Source organism: Dipodomys merriami, unplaced genomic scaffold (assembly GCF_024711535.1).
Source record: "Dipodomys merriami isolate MVZ:Mamm:240054 unplaced genomic scaffold, mDipMer1.0.p SCAF_6, whole genome shotgun sequence".
Taxonomy (NCBI): domain Eukaryota; kingdom Metazoa; phylum Chordata; class Mammalia; order Rodentia; family Heteromyidae; genus Dipodomys; species Dipodomys merriami.
Window position 1 is genome coordinate 7,798,714 of NW_027206179.1, and position 15,707 is coordinate 7,814,420.

At 37.1% G+C, this 15,707-nt stretch overlaps 1 protein-coding gene across 1 annotated transcript; it reads left to right on the forward strand.

Annotated features, from left to right (window-relative positions):
* The first annotated feature begins 340 nt into the window (after positions 1–340).
* Positions 341–15,497, forward strand: LOC138814224 (vomeronasal type-2 receptor 116-like). The gene is made up of 6 exons (XM_070003235.1): positions 341–438; positions 10,291–10,579; positions 11,167–11,967; positions 12,691–12,909; positions 13,393–13,516; positions 14,587–15,497. Exons 1-6 carry the CDS (start codon positions 341–343, stop codon positions 15,495–15,497), a joined length of 2,442 nt encoding a protein of 813 aa, XP_069859336.1.
* The last annotated feature ends 210 nt before the right edge of the window (positions 15,498–15,707 follow it).

The following is a 15,707-nucleotide window of genomic DNA, read 5'->3' on the forward strand; positions in this document are numbered from 1 at the left end:
CTGTGTTTCTCTCGTGGATTCAGAGCCTCAGATGTAGAGCCCCAGGGCTGAAAGTTTTCCACATTTCCACAAGGGACTGCAGGAGACTGTGATCAGAGAAGCTGGATTAGAGTGGTCATCTCTATCAACAAAAAGACATATGCAAAACACACAAATAGGAGATATATGTATATACCTGCCTGAAAGTATGGGCTTCACTCCCAACCAAAATCCCACCTTGGCCAAGGCTTCAGGGCTGTTCCCTTTGATTTTCGCTCCCTTTTTTCTTGAGTTCTCCCTCCTTGTCAGGTCCTTGGCTGGCACTACCACCTGCTTTTCTAGAATGAAACAGAAAGCATACATGGATGGAGATGTGATTATTGCTGGGTTTTTCCCTCTCTACACTTTGGGAACAGATCACAGAAACGGCGATCTTTCTATCCATGAAGAGAACACGCTGTAAGTAATTCCTCTTTTCATTTCCACTTACTGTTTGTTTCTTAAGATTGGCAATGACTAAAGGGATGCTGGGTAGGCACATTAATGCTCCCTATCCTCTACCCTGATCTCCCAACCTCTACTCCACCAGACACAGCCCTCACTTAACTTTATGTCTATTGTTGAGTGTTTTTATGCTTTCATGGTAAATGAGATCACTCTGGTTTTCTTCCTTGTAAATTCTTTCCAGGTCTGTGAACCCTTCACTTTACTCCAGCAGTGTATCTCCTCCATCCTGGTTGTTGTTAGCAAGGATGAAGTGGTGATTTAAAACTTGAGTCAGTGAGTTCTGCAGTTCTGCAGACACATTTCCTTTCCCTTTTTTAAAATTTAATTTTATTGTCAAGGTGATGAAGAGAGGTGTTAGTTACATAAGTAAGGTATGAGTACATTCCTTGTCGAGCTTGTTACTCCTCCCTCGTTTTTCTCCCACTGTCCCTCCCCCCAATCCTCCAAGTTATATAGTTCATTTCCAACATATTGTCTTGTGAGTATAACTGTTGCATTGCACTTTGTCCTTTGTCTCACCATTTTGTTGTTCACTTCCCTTCCCTAATTCTGATAAATGTATATATAATAGCCAGGGTACCAAAATCAAATAGGGTGACAACAGGGGATAAACCATAGGGGAACAAATGAAAAAAGAAATCACTTGGTTCATTAAAAAACAAGAACAACAAAGAAAAACTTCTTGTTTCCATATCTTGGAGTTCATTTCTCTTAGCATCATCTTATATGATCATATCTATTGAGATACTCTGCTCATCTGCTAGGATTATCCTAGACTGTTCCTTTCCTACAGGCTAGTAGTCTGAAGTTTTCCTTAATGTTTAGTATGTGACCTATATTTTGTCAATCTTAGTAGAAAAAATTTGTACTGTAGAGATGCAAATTAGGCAATGGATTATTATTATTATTATTATTATTATTATTATTATTATTATTATTATTATTATTATTATTGTCAGTTGTGGGGCCTGAACTCAGTGACTGGGCACACTCCCTGCGCTCTTTTACTAAAGGCTAGCACTCTACCACTTTTTGAGCCATTTTTTCTGATGGTTAACTGGAGATAAGTCACAAACTTTCTTGTCTGGGCTAGATTTGAACTGTGATGCTCAGATATAAGCCTCCTGTATAGCTAGGCTAACAGGATTGAGTCATTATTTTATGTCAGGTTTACTGCATGAAGCCAGGTAAGCCAGCAACCACACCTTCCTTATGAGATACTTGCCTAAAATGAATACTGCATTGCTTGTGCACATTCACCCCCTCAGGTTTTTTCTGCAGCAAAAAGTTTCATTAATAAATGGCTAAGGAGGAATTTCAAGAAGTTCTAGCAGCCTGTTTGATTCCTATGGCAAGAGAAAATGTCATTGTCTCCTTTTTTTGTATTTTTTTATTGTAAAAATGCTGTACAGAGGGGTTACAGTTACATGAGCAAGGTATTGAGAATATTTCCTATTGAGCATTATTGTCTCCTCCTTTGTTTTTCCCTACCATCCCTTCCCTCCCACCTCTATAACTTACCCCAACCCCCTGCCCCTCGCCAAAGCTGTAAAGTTTGTTTTCAACATAATATTTTGTATATCATTGTTACAACCTATATCCTTATTTAAGCATTTTGTTTTTTCCCCTTCCTCTACCTGAATTAGAGAAGTGTATATACAAGATGCAGGGCACCGACATCAAATATAGTGAAAATACGGGATAAGCCATGGGGGGAGGAACATACAAAACAACAACAAAAAATCAAATGGTACATTATAAACGTTAGAAGCAATAGCAAGAAAGAAAAAAGATATTTGTGTCCATATCTTGGGATTCATTTTGCTTTACATCATCTTATATGGTCATATGTACATAGTTTTTTGACATTTTCTGCTTGTCCTACACATGTACTAGTTATTGCAAATAAGGGAAACCATGGGACCTATGTTTCTTTGGGCCTGGCTTACTACACTTAATATATTTTTTTCCAAGTCTTTCCATTTCAAAATGTGGTACACACACACACACACACACACACACACACACACACACACACACACACACACACACACATATATAATGGAATTCTATGCCTCCATCTGAAAGAATGACATTACCCCATTGTCTCTGTTTTTAAGTGCTTGTGTGACAAGTGTTAAGCTTAGGTGGCTGCCCACACTTAGCAGTAGAGAATATCTATTTATCTATCTATCTATCTACATATATATATATATATATATATATATCTTATGTGTGCTTATCTTTCTTATTCTCCACTATTTTCTCACAGTTATCTGATTTTCATTCTCTTTTTTTTTTTTAAATTGTATTTTATTTTATTTGAGAACATACTGTACAGAGGGGCTACAATTACATGGGCAGGATAATGCATACATTTCTTACCAAGCATTGCAGCCTCCTCCTTTGTTTACCCTTCACTTCCCTTCCCTGCCTCCCCCCTCCCCCCACCCAATTTTACCCCCCTCCCCCCACCCAATTATACCCCCCTCCCCCCCCCCACACCGAAATTGTAAAGCTGGTTTTGACATGACATTTTGTACTTCTCATTGTTGCAACAGGTCCACCTGAATCCTTAAACGACTTGTTTGTCCCCATCTCCTCCACATGATATACTGACATCAAATATAGTGAAAGCGGGGGTTACACTGTGGGGGAGGGACATACAAAGCAACAAAGAAATAATCTTATAAATGCATTAGAAACCCATGCATGAAAGAAACGAAAACATTAAAATACATATTTAAGGGTTCATTTTCCTAACATCACATTATCTGGCCTATTCCGCTTGACTCATACCTATACTAGATATTGCAAATAAGGGAAACCATGGGACCTATGCTTCTTTGGGCCTGGCTTACTTCACTTAATATAATTTTTTCCAAACCTTTCCATTTCCTAACAAATGGGGAAATGTCATTCTTTCTGATGGAGGCATAGAATTCCATTGTGTATATATACCACATTTTCTTGATCCATTCATCTACTGAGGGGCATCTGGGTTGGTTCCATATCTTAGCTATGGTAAATAATGCTGCAATAAACATAGTTGTGCTGGTAGCTTTAGTGTGGTCTTGTTTGTAAACATTTGGGTAAATGCCCAAAAGTGGGATTGCTGGATCATAGGGGAGATCTATGTGAAGTCTTTTGAGGAACCTCCATACTGCTTTCCAAAGTGGTTGAACAAGTTTACATTCCCACCAACAATGAAGTAAGGTTCCTTTCTGTCCACATCCCCTCCAGCATCTGTTGTTATTAGAGTTCTTGATTTTTGCTGTTCTAACTGGAGTGAGGTGATATCTCAATGTTGTTTTGATTTGCATTTCTTTTATGGCTAGGGATGTTGAACATTTCTTCATGTGTCTATTGGCCATCCTTCTTTCTTCTTCAGAGAAGCTTCTCTTTAAGTCTTTCGCCCACTTATTTATTGGGCAGTTGTTTCTTTGAGGATTTGTTGTTGGGTGGTTTAATTTTTTGAGTTCCAAGTATATTTTAGATATGAGACCTTTGTCCGTTGTATGGCTAGTAACTTCCCAAAATATATTTAAATATTTTTGTTTTCTGGGCTAAAATAGACATATTGAGTATCAAAGTTACTGCTGGTGGATGCTTTTAAATAGCTAATGTTTGGCTGTACTTAAGGTCTGGATGTGGTAGTCTGGAAAAATCTGATTTTAATTTGATTTTTTAAAAAATGTTATCATCTTGAAGTTGTATGAGGAGTTGCAATTTATTAAAGCAGTTTATGAATACAGTGCATAGATGCCTCTCAGTAGATGAAAGGATCAAGAAAATGGGATATATATATATATATATATATATATATATATATATATATATATATATATATATATGAATTCTATGCCTCCATGAAGAAGAATGACAATGCCCCATTTGTTTGGAAATGGAAAGACTTGGAAAAAATTATACTAAGTGAAGTAAGCCAGAACCAAAGAAATATAGGTCCCATAGTTTCCCTTATTTGCATTAAGGGAATATATGTCTAGGATAATCTTAACCGACAAGTAGAAAAGGGCAAAAGCTATGCACATATGACCATATAAGATGGTGCTATGCGAAATGAACCTCAAGATAGGGACACAAGAGGTTTTATCTTTGTTGCTGTTGTTTTTAATGTACTTAAAATGTACTATGTGATTTCTTTTGTTTCTTTCCCATGTTCTTCTCCCATGGTATAACCTCTGTTTTCACTGTATTTGATTCCGGTGCCCTGCATCTTGTATATACATTTTTATAATTTGGGGGGGGGGGCGAAGGGAAATAACAAAATGCTGAAATAAGGATACAGGTTGACCAATTGTAACAATGAGATGTACAAGACACTATGTTAAAAATGAACTTTACAACTGACAGGGGGGTGGGGAAGGGTGGGGGAAGGAGTTGGGGAGTTGGGGAAAAACAAAGGAGGGGGTAACTTGCTCAAGAGAAAATGTATTCATTACCTTACTCATGGTAAGTGTAACCCCTTTACACAGTATTTTTACAATAAAAACATCTATTAAAAATTTTAAAATTCTGTAGGAGATATTGAATTCTTGACCATATTCTTCCCCACTTTTCTTTCACCCTTGACCTCACTCCATCCCTTTCAAGTAGTCAGTTCCTGGTGTTTATTTTATTGAACTCTGCCTTTGTAGTTATTTGAAATCTATCGAATCTATTGTATTTCAGTTTGTTCATTTATATACACTTGCATACCACTCAACATTTTTACTTATATGTTTATAAATGAATTCTAGCATCCACATTTGAGGGAAAACATGAAATCATTTTTTTAATTGTGAAAATACCGTACAGAGGGGTTACAATTACATGGGCAAGGTATTGAGTACATTTCTTATCAAACATTGTTGCCTCCTCCTTTGTTTCCCCTTCCCATTCCTTCCCATCTCCCCCTCTCCAACACCTCCCCTTGCCAAAGTTGTAAAGTTCATTTTTTGATATATGACTTGTACATCTGATTGTTGCAATGGGTCCACCTGTATCCCTATTTAAATGATTTGTTTTTTTCCTTCCCCTTCACAAATTATACCAACATCAAATACAGTGAAAACAGGGTTTTATACCATGGGGTAGGGACATAAAAAGCAACAAAGAAATCATCTTATAAATATGTTAGAAACAATTGCAAGAAAGAAAAAAAAAACATTTGAATCTTTATCTTGGGGTTCATTTAGCCTAACATCAACTTATCTGACCATATCTGCTTGTCTCAGACATATACTAGCTACTGCAAATAAGGGAAACCGTGGGACCTATGTTTTTGTGGGCCTGGCTTACTTCACTTCTTTCCATTTCCTAACAAATTGGGCAATGTCATTCTTTGCGATGGAGGCACAGAATTCCATTGTGTATATATACTATATTCTTGATCCATTCATCTACTGAGGGGCATCTGGGTTGGTTCCATATCTTAGCTATGAGAAATAATGCTGCAATAAACATAGTTGTGCTGGTAGCTTTAGTATGATCTTGTTTGTGATCATTTGGGTACATGCCCAACAGTGGGATTGCTGGGTTAGGGGAGCTCTATGTGGAGTCTTTTGCAGAACCTCCATACTACTTTGTAAAGTGGTTGAGGAGGTTCACATTCCCACAAAAATGCAGTAGGGTTCCTTTCTGTCGACATCCCCTCCAGCATCTGTTGTTATTAGAGTTCTTGATTATAGCCATTCTAACTGGGGTGAGGTGGTATCTCAATATTGTTTTGATTTGCATTTCTTTTATGACTAGGGAGGTTGAGCATTTCTTCATGTGTCTATTGGCCATCCTTCATTCCTTTTCAGAGAAATTTCTCTTTAAGTCTTTAGCCCAGTTATTTATTGAGCAGTTGTTTCTTTGAAGATTTGTTGTTGAGGGATTTAATTTTTTGAGTTCCGGTATATTTTAGATAGGAGACCCTTGTCTGTTGTATGGCTAGTGAAGATCTTCTCCCAATCCATGGGCTTTCTATTGATCTTGCTAGCTATGTCCTTTGCCATTCAGAAGCTCTGCAATTTCAGGCAATCCCATTTGTCCAACCTTTCTTTGATTTGTGTTTCTTGGGCTCTACTAAGAAAATTTTGGCCTGTGAGAAGGAAACCTAGGGTTTCTCCTATTCCATCCTGTAATGTTTTCAGAGTGTCTGCTTTGACTCCTAGGTCTTTGATCCATTTGGAGTTGATTCTGGTGCAGGGTGATATATAAGGATCTAGCTTTAGTTTTCTACAAGTAGTTTACCAATTTTGCCAGCACCATTTATTTGAAAAGCTGTCTTTCTTCCATTCTAATTTTTAGCTCCCTTATAGAAGATTAGATGGCTATAGGTCTGTGGGTTTATTTCTGGGTTTTCAATTCTATTCCATTGGTCCTGAGGTCTGTTCTTGTGCCAGTACCAAGCTGTTTTGATTACTATGGCTTTATAGTAGAGGTTGAAATTTGGTATCGATATTCCTCCAGCAGTGTTCTTTCTGTTAAGGATTGTTTTTGCTATCTGGGGTCTTTTATTGTTCCATATGAATTTTTGGATTGCCTGTTCTATTTCCTTGAAGAATGATGTTGGAATATTGATAGGTGTCTCATTGAATTTGTAGATAGCTTTGGAAAGTATTGCCATTTTCATGATGTTAATCCTTCCAACCCAGGAGCATGGGAGGTTTTGCCATTTTCTAAGTTCTGTTTTGATTTCTTTTTTCAGGTTTAAAAATTTTTTATCATAGAGGTCCTTCACTGCTTTGGTTAAGTTAAATCCTAGGTATTTTATTTTTTGTGGGGCTATTGCAAATGGAGTTGCTTTCCTAATTTCAGCCACACTTTCTCATTGTTGGCATACAGAAAAGCCATTGATTTTGAGGGTTAATTTTATACTCTGCTATTTTGTTTTGAATCAGCTTGAGAAATTTGGGAGTGGAGTCTGTGGGATTCTTTAAATACAAGTTGCTTTCCTAATTTCAGCCACACTTTCTCATTGTTGGCATACAGAAAAGCCATTGATTTTGAGGGTTAATTTTATACTCTGCTATTTTGTTTTGAATCAGCTTGAGAAATTTGGGAGTGGAGTCTGTGGGATTCTTTAAATACAAGGTCATATCATCTGCAAAGATGGAAAGTTTTACTTCATCTTTCCCTATTTGGATCCCTTTTATGTTTGCATCTTGTCATATTGCTCTAGCTAGGCATTCTAATACTAGATTGAAGAGAAAAGGAGAGTGGACATCCTTGTCTTGTTCCTGAGTTAAGAGGAAATGGCTTTTGTTTTTCACTATTAAGTGTAATGCTGGCTGTAGGTTTGTCATGTATAGCCTTTTTGTATTGAGGAATGTTCCATGGATTCCTAATTTTTCCAGAGCCTTCATCATAGAGGGGTGTTGGATCTTATCAAATGCTTTTTCTGCATCTATTAAGATAACCATGTGGTTTTTATCATTGCTCTTGTTGATGTGATAAATTATATTAATTGATTTGTGTATATTGAACCAGCTTTGCATCCCTAAAATGAATCCTGTTTGATCGTGGTGTATGATTTTTTGGATGAATTAAAACCTGTAGTCTTTGTCTTGCTTGGCCTGAGTTACTTCACAACATAATTTTTCCAGGTCCTTCCATTTCTTTGTAAATGATATGGTAATGTATATATCCCATGTTTTTGTAATAATTCATCCTTTGAGGGCCATTTGAGCTGATTTCATACCTTAGCTATCGTGAATAGTTCTGCAATGAACATGTGTGCTCTTAGCCTTACAATATACTGGAGTGAAATGCTTTAGATAAATGGTCAAGAGTGGAATTGCTACATCATAAAGTAGGTATATATTTAGTTTTTTAAGGAATCTCCAAACTACTTTCCAGAGTGGTTGAACAAGTTTACATTTCCACCAACAGTGTATTGGCGTTCCCTTTTGATCACATCTTCACCAGCATGTTATTGTTTTCTTGAATTTTATCATATTGTAACCAAATTTTGAGTATGGCATGGCTTAAAGATAGTACTATTTTACCCATAAAATTATTGTCAATTACTGTCAAATTATTGTCAATTATTTTTCCCTCCAATCCTCACCCACAAGTTGTATAGTTCATTTTCAGCATGGTGCCTAGAGAGTACCACTGATGCATTGTTAGTCCTTTCTCCCTCCATTTCTATTTTCCCTCTCAAAGATATATAAACAAACAAGACAGAAAGCAAAAACAAAAACAAAAACCTTCATTTCTATTTTCTGGAGTTCATTTTAATAAATATTATTTTATATGGTTAGAGGCACTTTGGCATTGTGCCTTTGTTCTCCTCCCTTATGTTTATCCTCCTTTGGTCTCACTGTGTATGAATGCACAGAGTCCTGTATAATTTATTATACCCAATTGTATTTTAGAACTAGCTCCTGCATATGAGCAAAAATATGCAGCATTGTGTCTGTGAACTTGACTAATCTCACTTAGCATGGTTTGTTCTAAGTACATCCATTTCCAGCAAATGGCATATTATTCTTTCTAATGGCTACATGAAATTCAATTGTGTATAGGCACCACAATTTTGATCCACTCATTTGTTGTAGGGCATCTGGACTTTTTTTTTTATAATTTAGCTATTGTGAATAGTACAGCAATGAACATGATAAGTCTTCCTGGTATCCTGGCTTGTGATGTTCTGGGTAGATGCCCAGGAGTGATATGGCTGGCTTCTAGTAAAGATGTATGTTTTGTTTTTGGAGGAAATTGCAGACTACTGTCCTGTGTTATTTCCTTCAGGCTATTAATAATTTAGTTCTTTGTGAGGGCAGTCCTATAACTTGAACTCAGTGCATCAGTCTGTTGCTTGGCGTTTTCACTCAACGTTGGCATTCTACTGCTTAAGCCATACCTCTCTTTTCTCAAAAATATTGAACTATGTTACCTCAGTAATATAAAGGAGTCCCATACATGTTCATTGCCTGTGGAACAAGTTATAATTCCATATATGTACATTGTGCCTGTGTAACAAGCATATTCTCTTATTTATATTTGTATTCCCCAATCCATTCATCTGCTTTTTCAGTCTGTTGCAAATTATTATACTATTTTCATATATATGTATGTATACACATATACAGAGATAGAGAGAAGATAGAGAGATGGTATTTAGATCTCTTCATTACTTAGGATCATTTCCTTTTCACAATCTCAATTTAATTATATTGTTGTGAGACTAGTGCATTTCCATCACTGAATTTCAACATATTTGCTTTGGTACTGCTTGAATGCAGTCTCTCTATTACTTCAAATTTGGGAGCTCCTCTCCACAGATGGGTTAACAGTGTTGGGCAGAATAAGTTGGAAAACTATTTTGTAGTGCACTTATATGACATCTTTTTTTGTTTTGTTACAAAAATCAGAACTATGTCTCATAGTTCTCATTGTACTTTTGTTCTGATAGAGGTTACAGGAAGAGCAGTTCATTATGTGAGAGAAGCTTGCCACACTTTGCCTTACTTCTGGAAGTTCTTCTTTGAGACATCTATACAACCACATGACATAAACTGGGTGACTTTAAACAGAAAAATTTACTTTTCACACATGTGGATCAAGGGAACAGATATTTGGTATTTCATCTATGACAAAATGCAGGCATATTTCCTGTTCACAGATACCATTTTTTGGTGTGTTGCACTTGACAAAGAGAAAAAATGAGAGTGATCTGGGATTTCATAAGGATAAGAACGTTATTCATAACAAATACCCTTTCATTCATTAGTTTAAATCAGAATAAATAATTATATTGTCAAAACAATTTTGAACTGTGCTTCCTTAGTTCCTATGTTACTTGCTCAGGTTTATCTTCAAGAACTACCAGATGGTTCTGGCCTTGGCATTTACTATTGAAGAAATCAACAAGAACTCTGATGTTTTAGACAACATGACTCTTGGATTTGACATCTATAATATGGATTTCAGAGCTTGGTCAGCATTTGAAAACCCCTTTATTTGGCTTTCTGGACAGTACAACATCCCAAACTACACCTGTTTGAGAGAAAGCAAATCTGTAGCAGTACTTACAAGAACATCAGGAACAACATCTACCCAGATTGGGCAACTGTTGGAACTCTACAAATTTCCACAGGTGAGGGTAAGAAAGATAAAAAAATATAGCTGAGTGGCAGTGGCTCACGCCTGTAATCCTAACTGCTCTGGAGACTGAGATCTGAGGATCACAGTTCAAAGCCAGCCTGGGTAGGAAAGGCCATGAGAGTCTTATCGCCAATAAACCACCAGAAAATTAGAAGTGGTGCTGTAGCTTAAGTGATAGTGCTATTGCCTTAAGCTGAAGAGCACAAGGACAGTACCCAGGCCCAGAGTTCAGGCCCCACAACTGACAATCAATCAATCAATCAATCAATCAATAAAGTGTCTTTGGTGTTATTTTCAGGTGTGTGAAGAGAGTGATAGGAAAAGGTTGGATTAATGGGCCAAGCTTGGTGGCGGTAAGGGTATTTACATTCTACTCTTTGGAGGAGTTTGGATCAGACAAAGGAATTACCTGGAGCACTGAGCTCATCAATAATTTTCTAGAAACTGCTCAGGATTTGGCGAATAACTTTAAAATTCCTACCACTTTTGACTGTTATTTATTAATACAGATTAGGACTCAAATTGTGACTTCTGGTTATTGTTTTATTCACATAGCCTACAATTTTCTTTTCCTTTTAGGTCACCTTTGGGCCTTTTGATCCTATCCTTAGTGACAACAGCCAGTTTCCTTCTCTCTATCAGATGGCACCAAAGGACACATCTCTAGCCATTGCCACAGTCTCCTTGATGCTTCATTTCAGCTGGAATTGGGTGGGATTATTGATCTCAATGGATGAGAAGGGTTTATGGATCCTTCCACAACTGAGGGATGAGATGTCCAAGAATGAAGTCTGTGTAGCCTTTGAGGAAATGATCCCAGACAGTGTCTTTACAGAAATGTCAAAAATCATAGGAATATACAACCAAATTAATACATCATCAGCAAACGTCTTCATTATTTTTGGTGACACTGAAACCATAGCAGACTTGATATATTCTGTACCACTTTTAATAAAAGGCAAAGTTTTTATCATGAATTCACAGTGGGATTTAACCAGAAAGAGAGATTTCGTGTTAGGCTCATTCCATGTGCCTCTCATTTTTTCACACCACCATTCAGACATTTCTGGATTCCCAGATTTTTTAAGGACCGTTAACCCTTCCAAATACCCAGATGACTATTTTCTTGCTAGGTTGTGGCTCCTTTCTTTTAATTGCTCAGATTCTGAGATTGATTGCATAACATGGGAGAACTGTCCACAGGATGCTTCCTTGGAATGGTTGCCTGGGCAGGTTTTTGACATGGCCATGTCTGAAGAGAGTTACAATATATACAATGCTGTGTATGCTGTGGCACAGGCCCTCCATGAAATGCTTTTTCATCATACAGAAGAGCCACAGTTGAGAAATAGGAAAGGGATGGTGCCTTCCCCTGCACAGGTAATGCCTTCGATGTTATAAAGCACACACTATGAGCAAAGTGGTTTTCTAAAGGACTTTTACAGAGGTTTAAGCTAAGTGTTTTCAGATCTTTTTATGAGAGTTCAAGAGAAAGTATAGTTACTTAAGCGAATATGAGATGTATCTGTGTTTGTGTGTTCTTAAACAAAACATGCCAGTGAGAAGGAAGAAATATGTTTCACATTCCCAACAATGTTTTATGTGGCAATCATCTTACCATGCTTACACTGAGAATTTTAATAGTATAAATTCAGCTTTTCCCTATGAGATTCTTAAATAATAGCAGAGGATATTATGCTCCCTTTGTACTTAAGTTTAAGTCCTGCAGAACACAATTACCATATGTTACACACACAATCTTGTTTAAAACAACTTAAGGTATTACCAGTTTAAGAAAACGAAACTTTGTGAACATTCACCCAAATCTTGTGTCAAGCTGTTGCTAGGCAACTTAGAGCAGTCTCATTCATAACTATGTAGATGAATGTGTTTTCTTTTAACAGCATCTTTATGATCTTATCCTAACTGACTAGGGTTTAGACACATTATGATATTGTAGTCCTTTAAGTCTTTCTTTTATTTATTTGATTAGATGCCTGTGTTATACTTCAACTATGAAGTATCAATTAGACACAGTTTAATTCAGGTATTCTGTCTGAATTCTGCAATGCCTTTCACCTTAGAACAACGTATTTCTTGTAGTTGCACCCCTTTCTGAAGCACGTTGAGTTTAACAATCCTGCTGGAGAGCAAGTGATTATGGATGAAAAAAGGAAACCGGAAGCAGAGTATGACATTGTGAATATTTGGAACATTCCAAAAGGTCTTGACCTTAAGGTGAAAGTTGGAATGTTTTCTCCACATGGCCAACAATTGTTTTTATCTGAAGATATGATAGAGTGGACCATAGGAACTACAGCAGTGAGTTGGATCTTTGGACATGCTCGATATAATGTTCCCCCAGATTTTGTGCTTTATGAGACACCAGTAATGTATATTTAACAATTTCCAACATAAAGAAATTTCTTATTGGTTCAATTTTAGATGGAAACAGAATATACTAACTTACCAGAGTTTCTAAATATTCTAATATTACATATCAAATTATTAATGGCACCAATTTTTAAAAAATCAGGCTTCTATCACTGTTACAATATACCTGTACACAGAAAGTTTACAAGGGCAAGGTGAGGAGAAAATAATGGAAGAGGTGACACTGATCAAGATATAATGAACACAGCATTTGATATGTTGAAACCTCTTTGCAAAAATATTCAGGATAATTAAAAAATAAGAATATATAGAGACAAAATAAACATTTTTTTACTTAGTTATCCAATTATGAACTTTTGGAAGTGCTAGGTAAAATGTGAACAGTTTCAATGTGTATCTCATTTTCCTCAGACACTTCACTCTGTCTGCAGTGAGAGTTGTGGGCCTGGATTCAGAAAATCCCCTCAGGAGGGAAAGGCTGCCTGTTGCTTTGATTGCATCTCTTGCCCAGAGAATGAAATTGCTAATGGGACAGGTAAATCCTTGACTTATTAAGAAATTCATCTCTTCCTAGTTTTCCCCAAGCCAACCAAAAGTTGTGTTTTAGGATTACAGAGACAAAGTCTTCCTTTCTTCAGTTTTTTTCTGGTCCAGAGGCATGAATTCTGGGTCTGAGCGTTTGTGCACAAGGCTAGCACTTTATTACTTGAGATATAGCTCACCTTAGGGCTTTTTGTTGTTAACTGGAGGTAAGAGTCTCATAGACTTTCCTGCATTGACTGGTTTCAAACTCTGATCCTCAGATCTCAGATTCCTGAGTAGTTAGGATTATATGTGATAGGCACTAGCACCTGACTAGTATTTTAATGTAGCAATTGATATTACTCCTTGAAATGACACAAATCCTGGCTCTGAATTATGTACTGATTTTTGGTCAGTTATATTCAATATTATCTGAAGAAAACTCCTTATATCACTCACTAACAAGTAACTTTATCATGGAAGTAGATACAATCTTGATTAAGGATAACATTCATCCTCTTCTAAAGTACACTAAGACACTTAACATCACAGACATTGCAGTCTTTATTTTCTAGTATTCATAACTGTTCTTGCCACAGAGCAAATGCTCAGAAAATTGCTTTCGGGTTAAGGTGTAGGCACCAGCATTATACATAGCATAACTTTGGAACTTCCAAGAGTTGTTTGATTCTTTGTTTGCCCTGCTTCTCAGGCACGTAGGCCAGACAAATATAATGAGATGTATTAAAAATACATTTCTATTATCATATTCACAAAGACATTTAGGAAGTATAATCTACAATTTGACATGTAATGTCATAGCACAGGAAAAACATGTCGTTAGAAAGTGTCCATTATGAATATATGGAAAAGTTGCTGAAAGTAATAATTTTTCAATCATAGGGAAAAACATAAGGTGGAAATGAGGTGGGAATATGAGGCAGAGAAGTGACAAATAGCAACACTAAAGATTTCTAGTAATAATGATATTTACTTTATGTTAATAAATATTGACTCCTTAGAATTAACTCTAAGTGGGGATTTTCTCAAAAGGGACTAATGGTAATTCACACTTCTCACTAGAAAGGAACCAGTGTGTAAAGTGTCCAGATCATCAGTATGCCAACATGGAGAGAAACCAGTGCCTCATAAGAGCTGAAAGTTTCCTGGCTTTTGGAGATGGCTTGGGGATGATCCTGGCATGCATGGCTCTTTGCTTCTCTATGATCACTGCTGTTGTTCTTGGGGTTTTTGTGAAGCACAAAGACACTCCCACTGTCAAAGCCAATAACAGGACTCTCAGCTACATCCTGCTCATATCCCTCATCTCCTGTTTCCTTTGCTCTTTCCTTTTTATTGGTCGTCCCAATCCAGTCACCTGTATCCTACAGCAAACAACATTTGGAGTTGTGTTCACTGTGGCCATTTCTACTGTCTTGGCCAAAACAGTGACTGTGGTTCTGGCCTTCAAGGCCACTTCTCCAGGAAGAACAATGAGGTGGCTGCTGGTATCAGGGGCTCCTAACTTCATCATCCCCATCTGTACTCTCATCCAGATGACCCTCTGTGGACTCTGGCTAGGAATCAACCCTCCTTTTATTGACATAGATACACACTTGGAACATGGTCAAATCATCATCCTGTGCAACAAGGGCTCCCTCACTGCCTTCTACTGTGTCCTGGGATACCTGAGTTCCCTGGCCTTGGCCAGCTTCACTGTGGCTTTTCTGGCCAGGAACCTGCCTGACACCTTCAATGAAGCCAAGTTCCTCACCTTCAGCATGCTGGTGTTCTGCAGTGTATGGCTTACCTTCCTTCCTGTCTACCACAGTGCCAAGGGGAAGGTCATGGTGGCTGTGGAAGTGTTTTCCATCTTGGCCTCCAGTGCAGGGCTCCTGGTCTGCATCTTTTTCCCCAAGTGCTATAGCATCTTGTTAAGGCCAGACAGAAATTCTTTGCATAGCTTTAAACATAAAGCAAATGTGAAGAAATAAGTCTTCTTAAGATTCAACTTGTATTTTATTGAATGAAGGACTAAGCTACATCTATACCTTTTGTTTCAATGAGCTTTTTGTTTAAATTGTTGGAAATATTTCAAATGACTTTTACTCATTATATAGTACTGGTACAGTCATGACTATTTTATTCTGTATATTTTTCTATTTAATATGTACTAAATCCTTTCATTCTCATCTAGTACTTCC

Coding starts and splice junctions, on each gene's coding strand:
- LOC138814224 (XM_070003235.1), top strand. CDS start 341: ATGGATGGAGATGTGATTATTGCTGGGTTTTTCCCTCTCTACACTTTG. Junction 10,580..11,166: donor AACTCTACAAATTTCCACAG/GTGAGGGTAAGA, acceptor TTTTCCTTTTAG/GTCACCTTTGGGCCTTTTGA. Junction 11,968..12,690: donor TGGTGCCTTCCCCTGCACAG/GTAATGCCTTCG, acceptor TATTTCTTGTAG/TTGCACCCCTTTCTGAAGCA.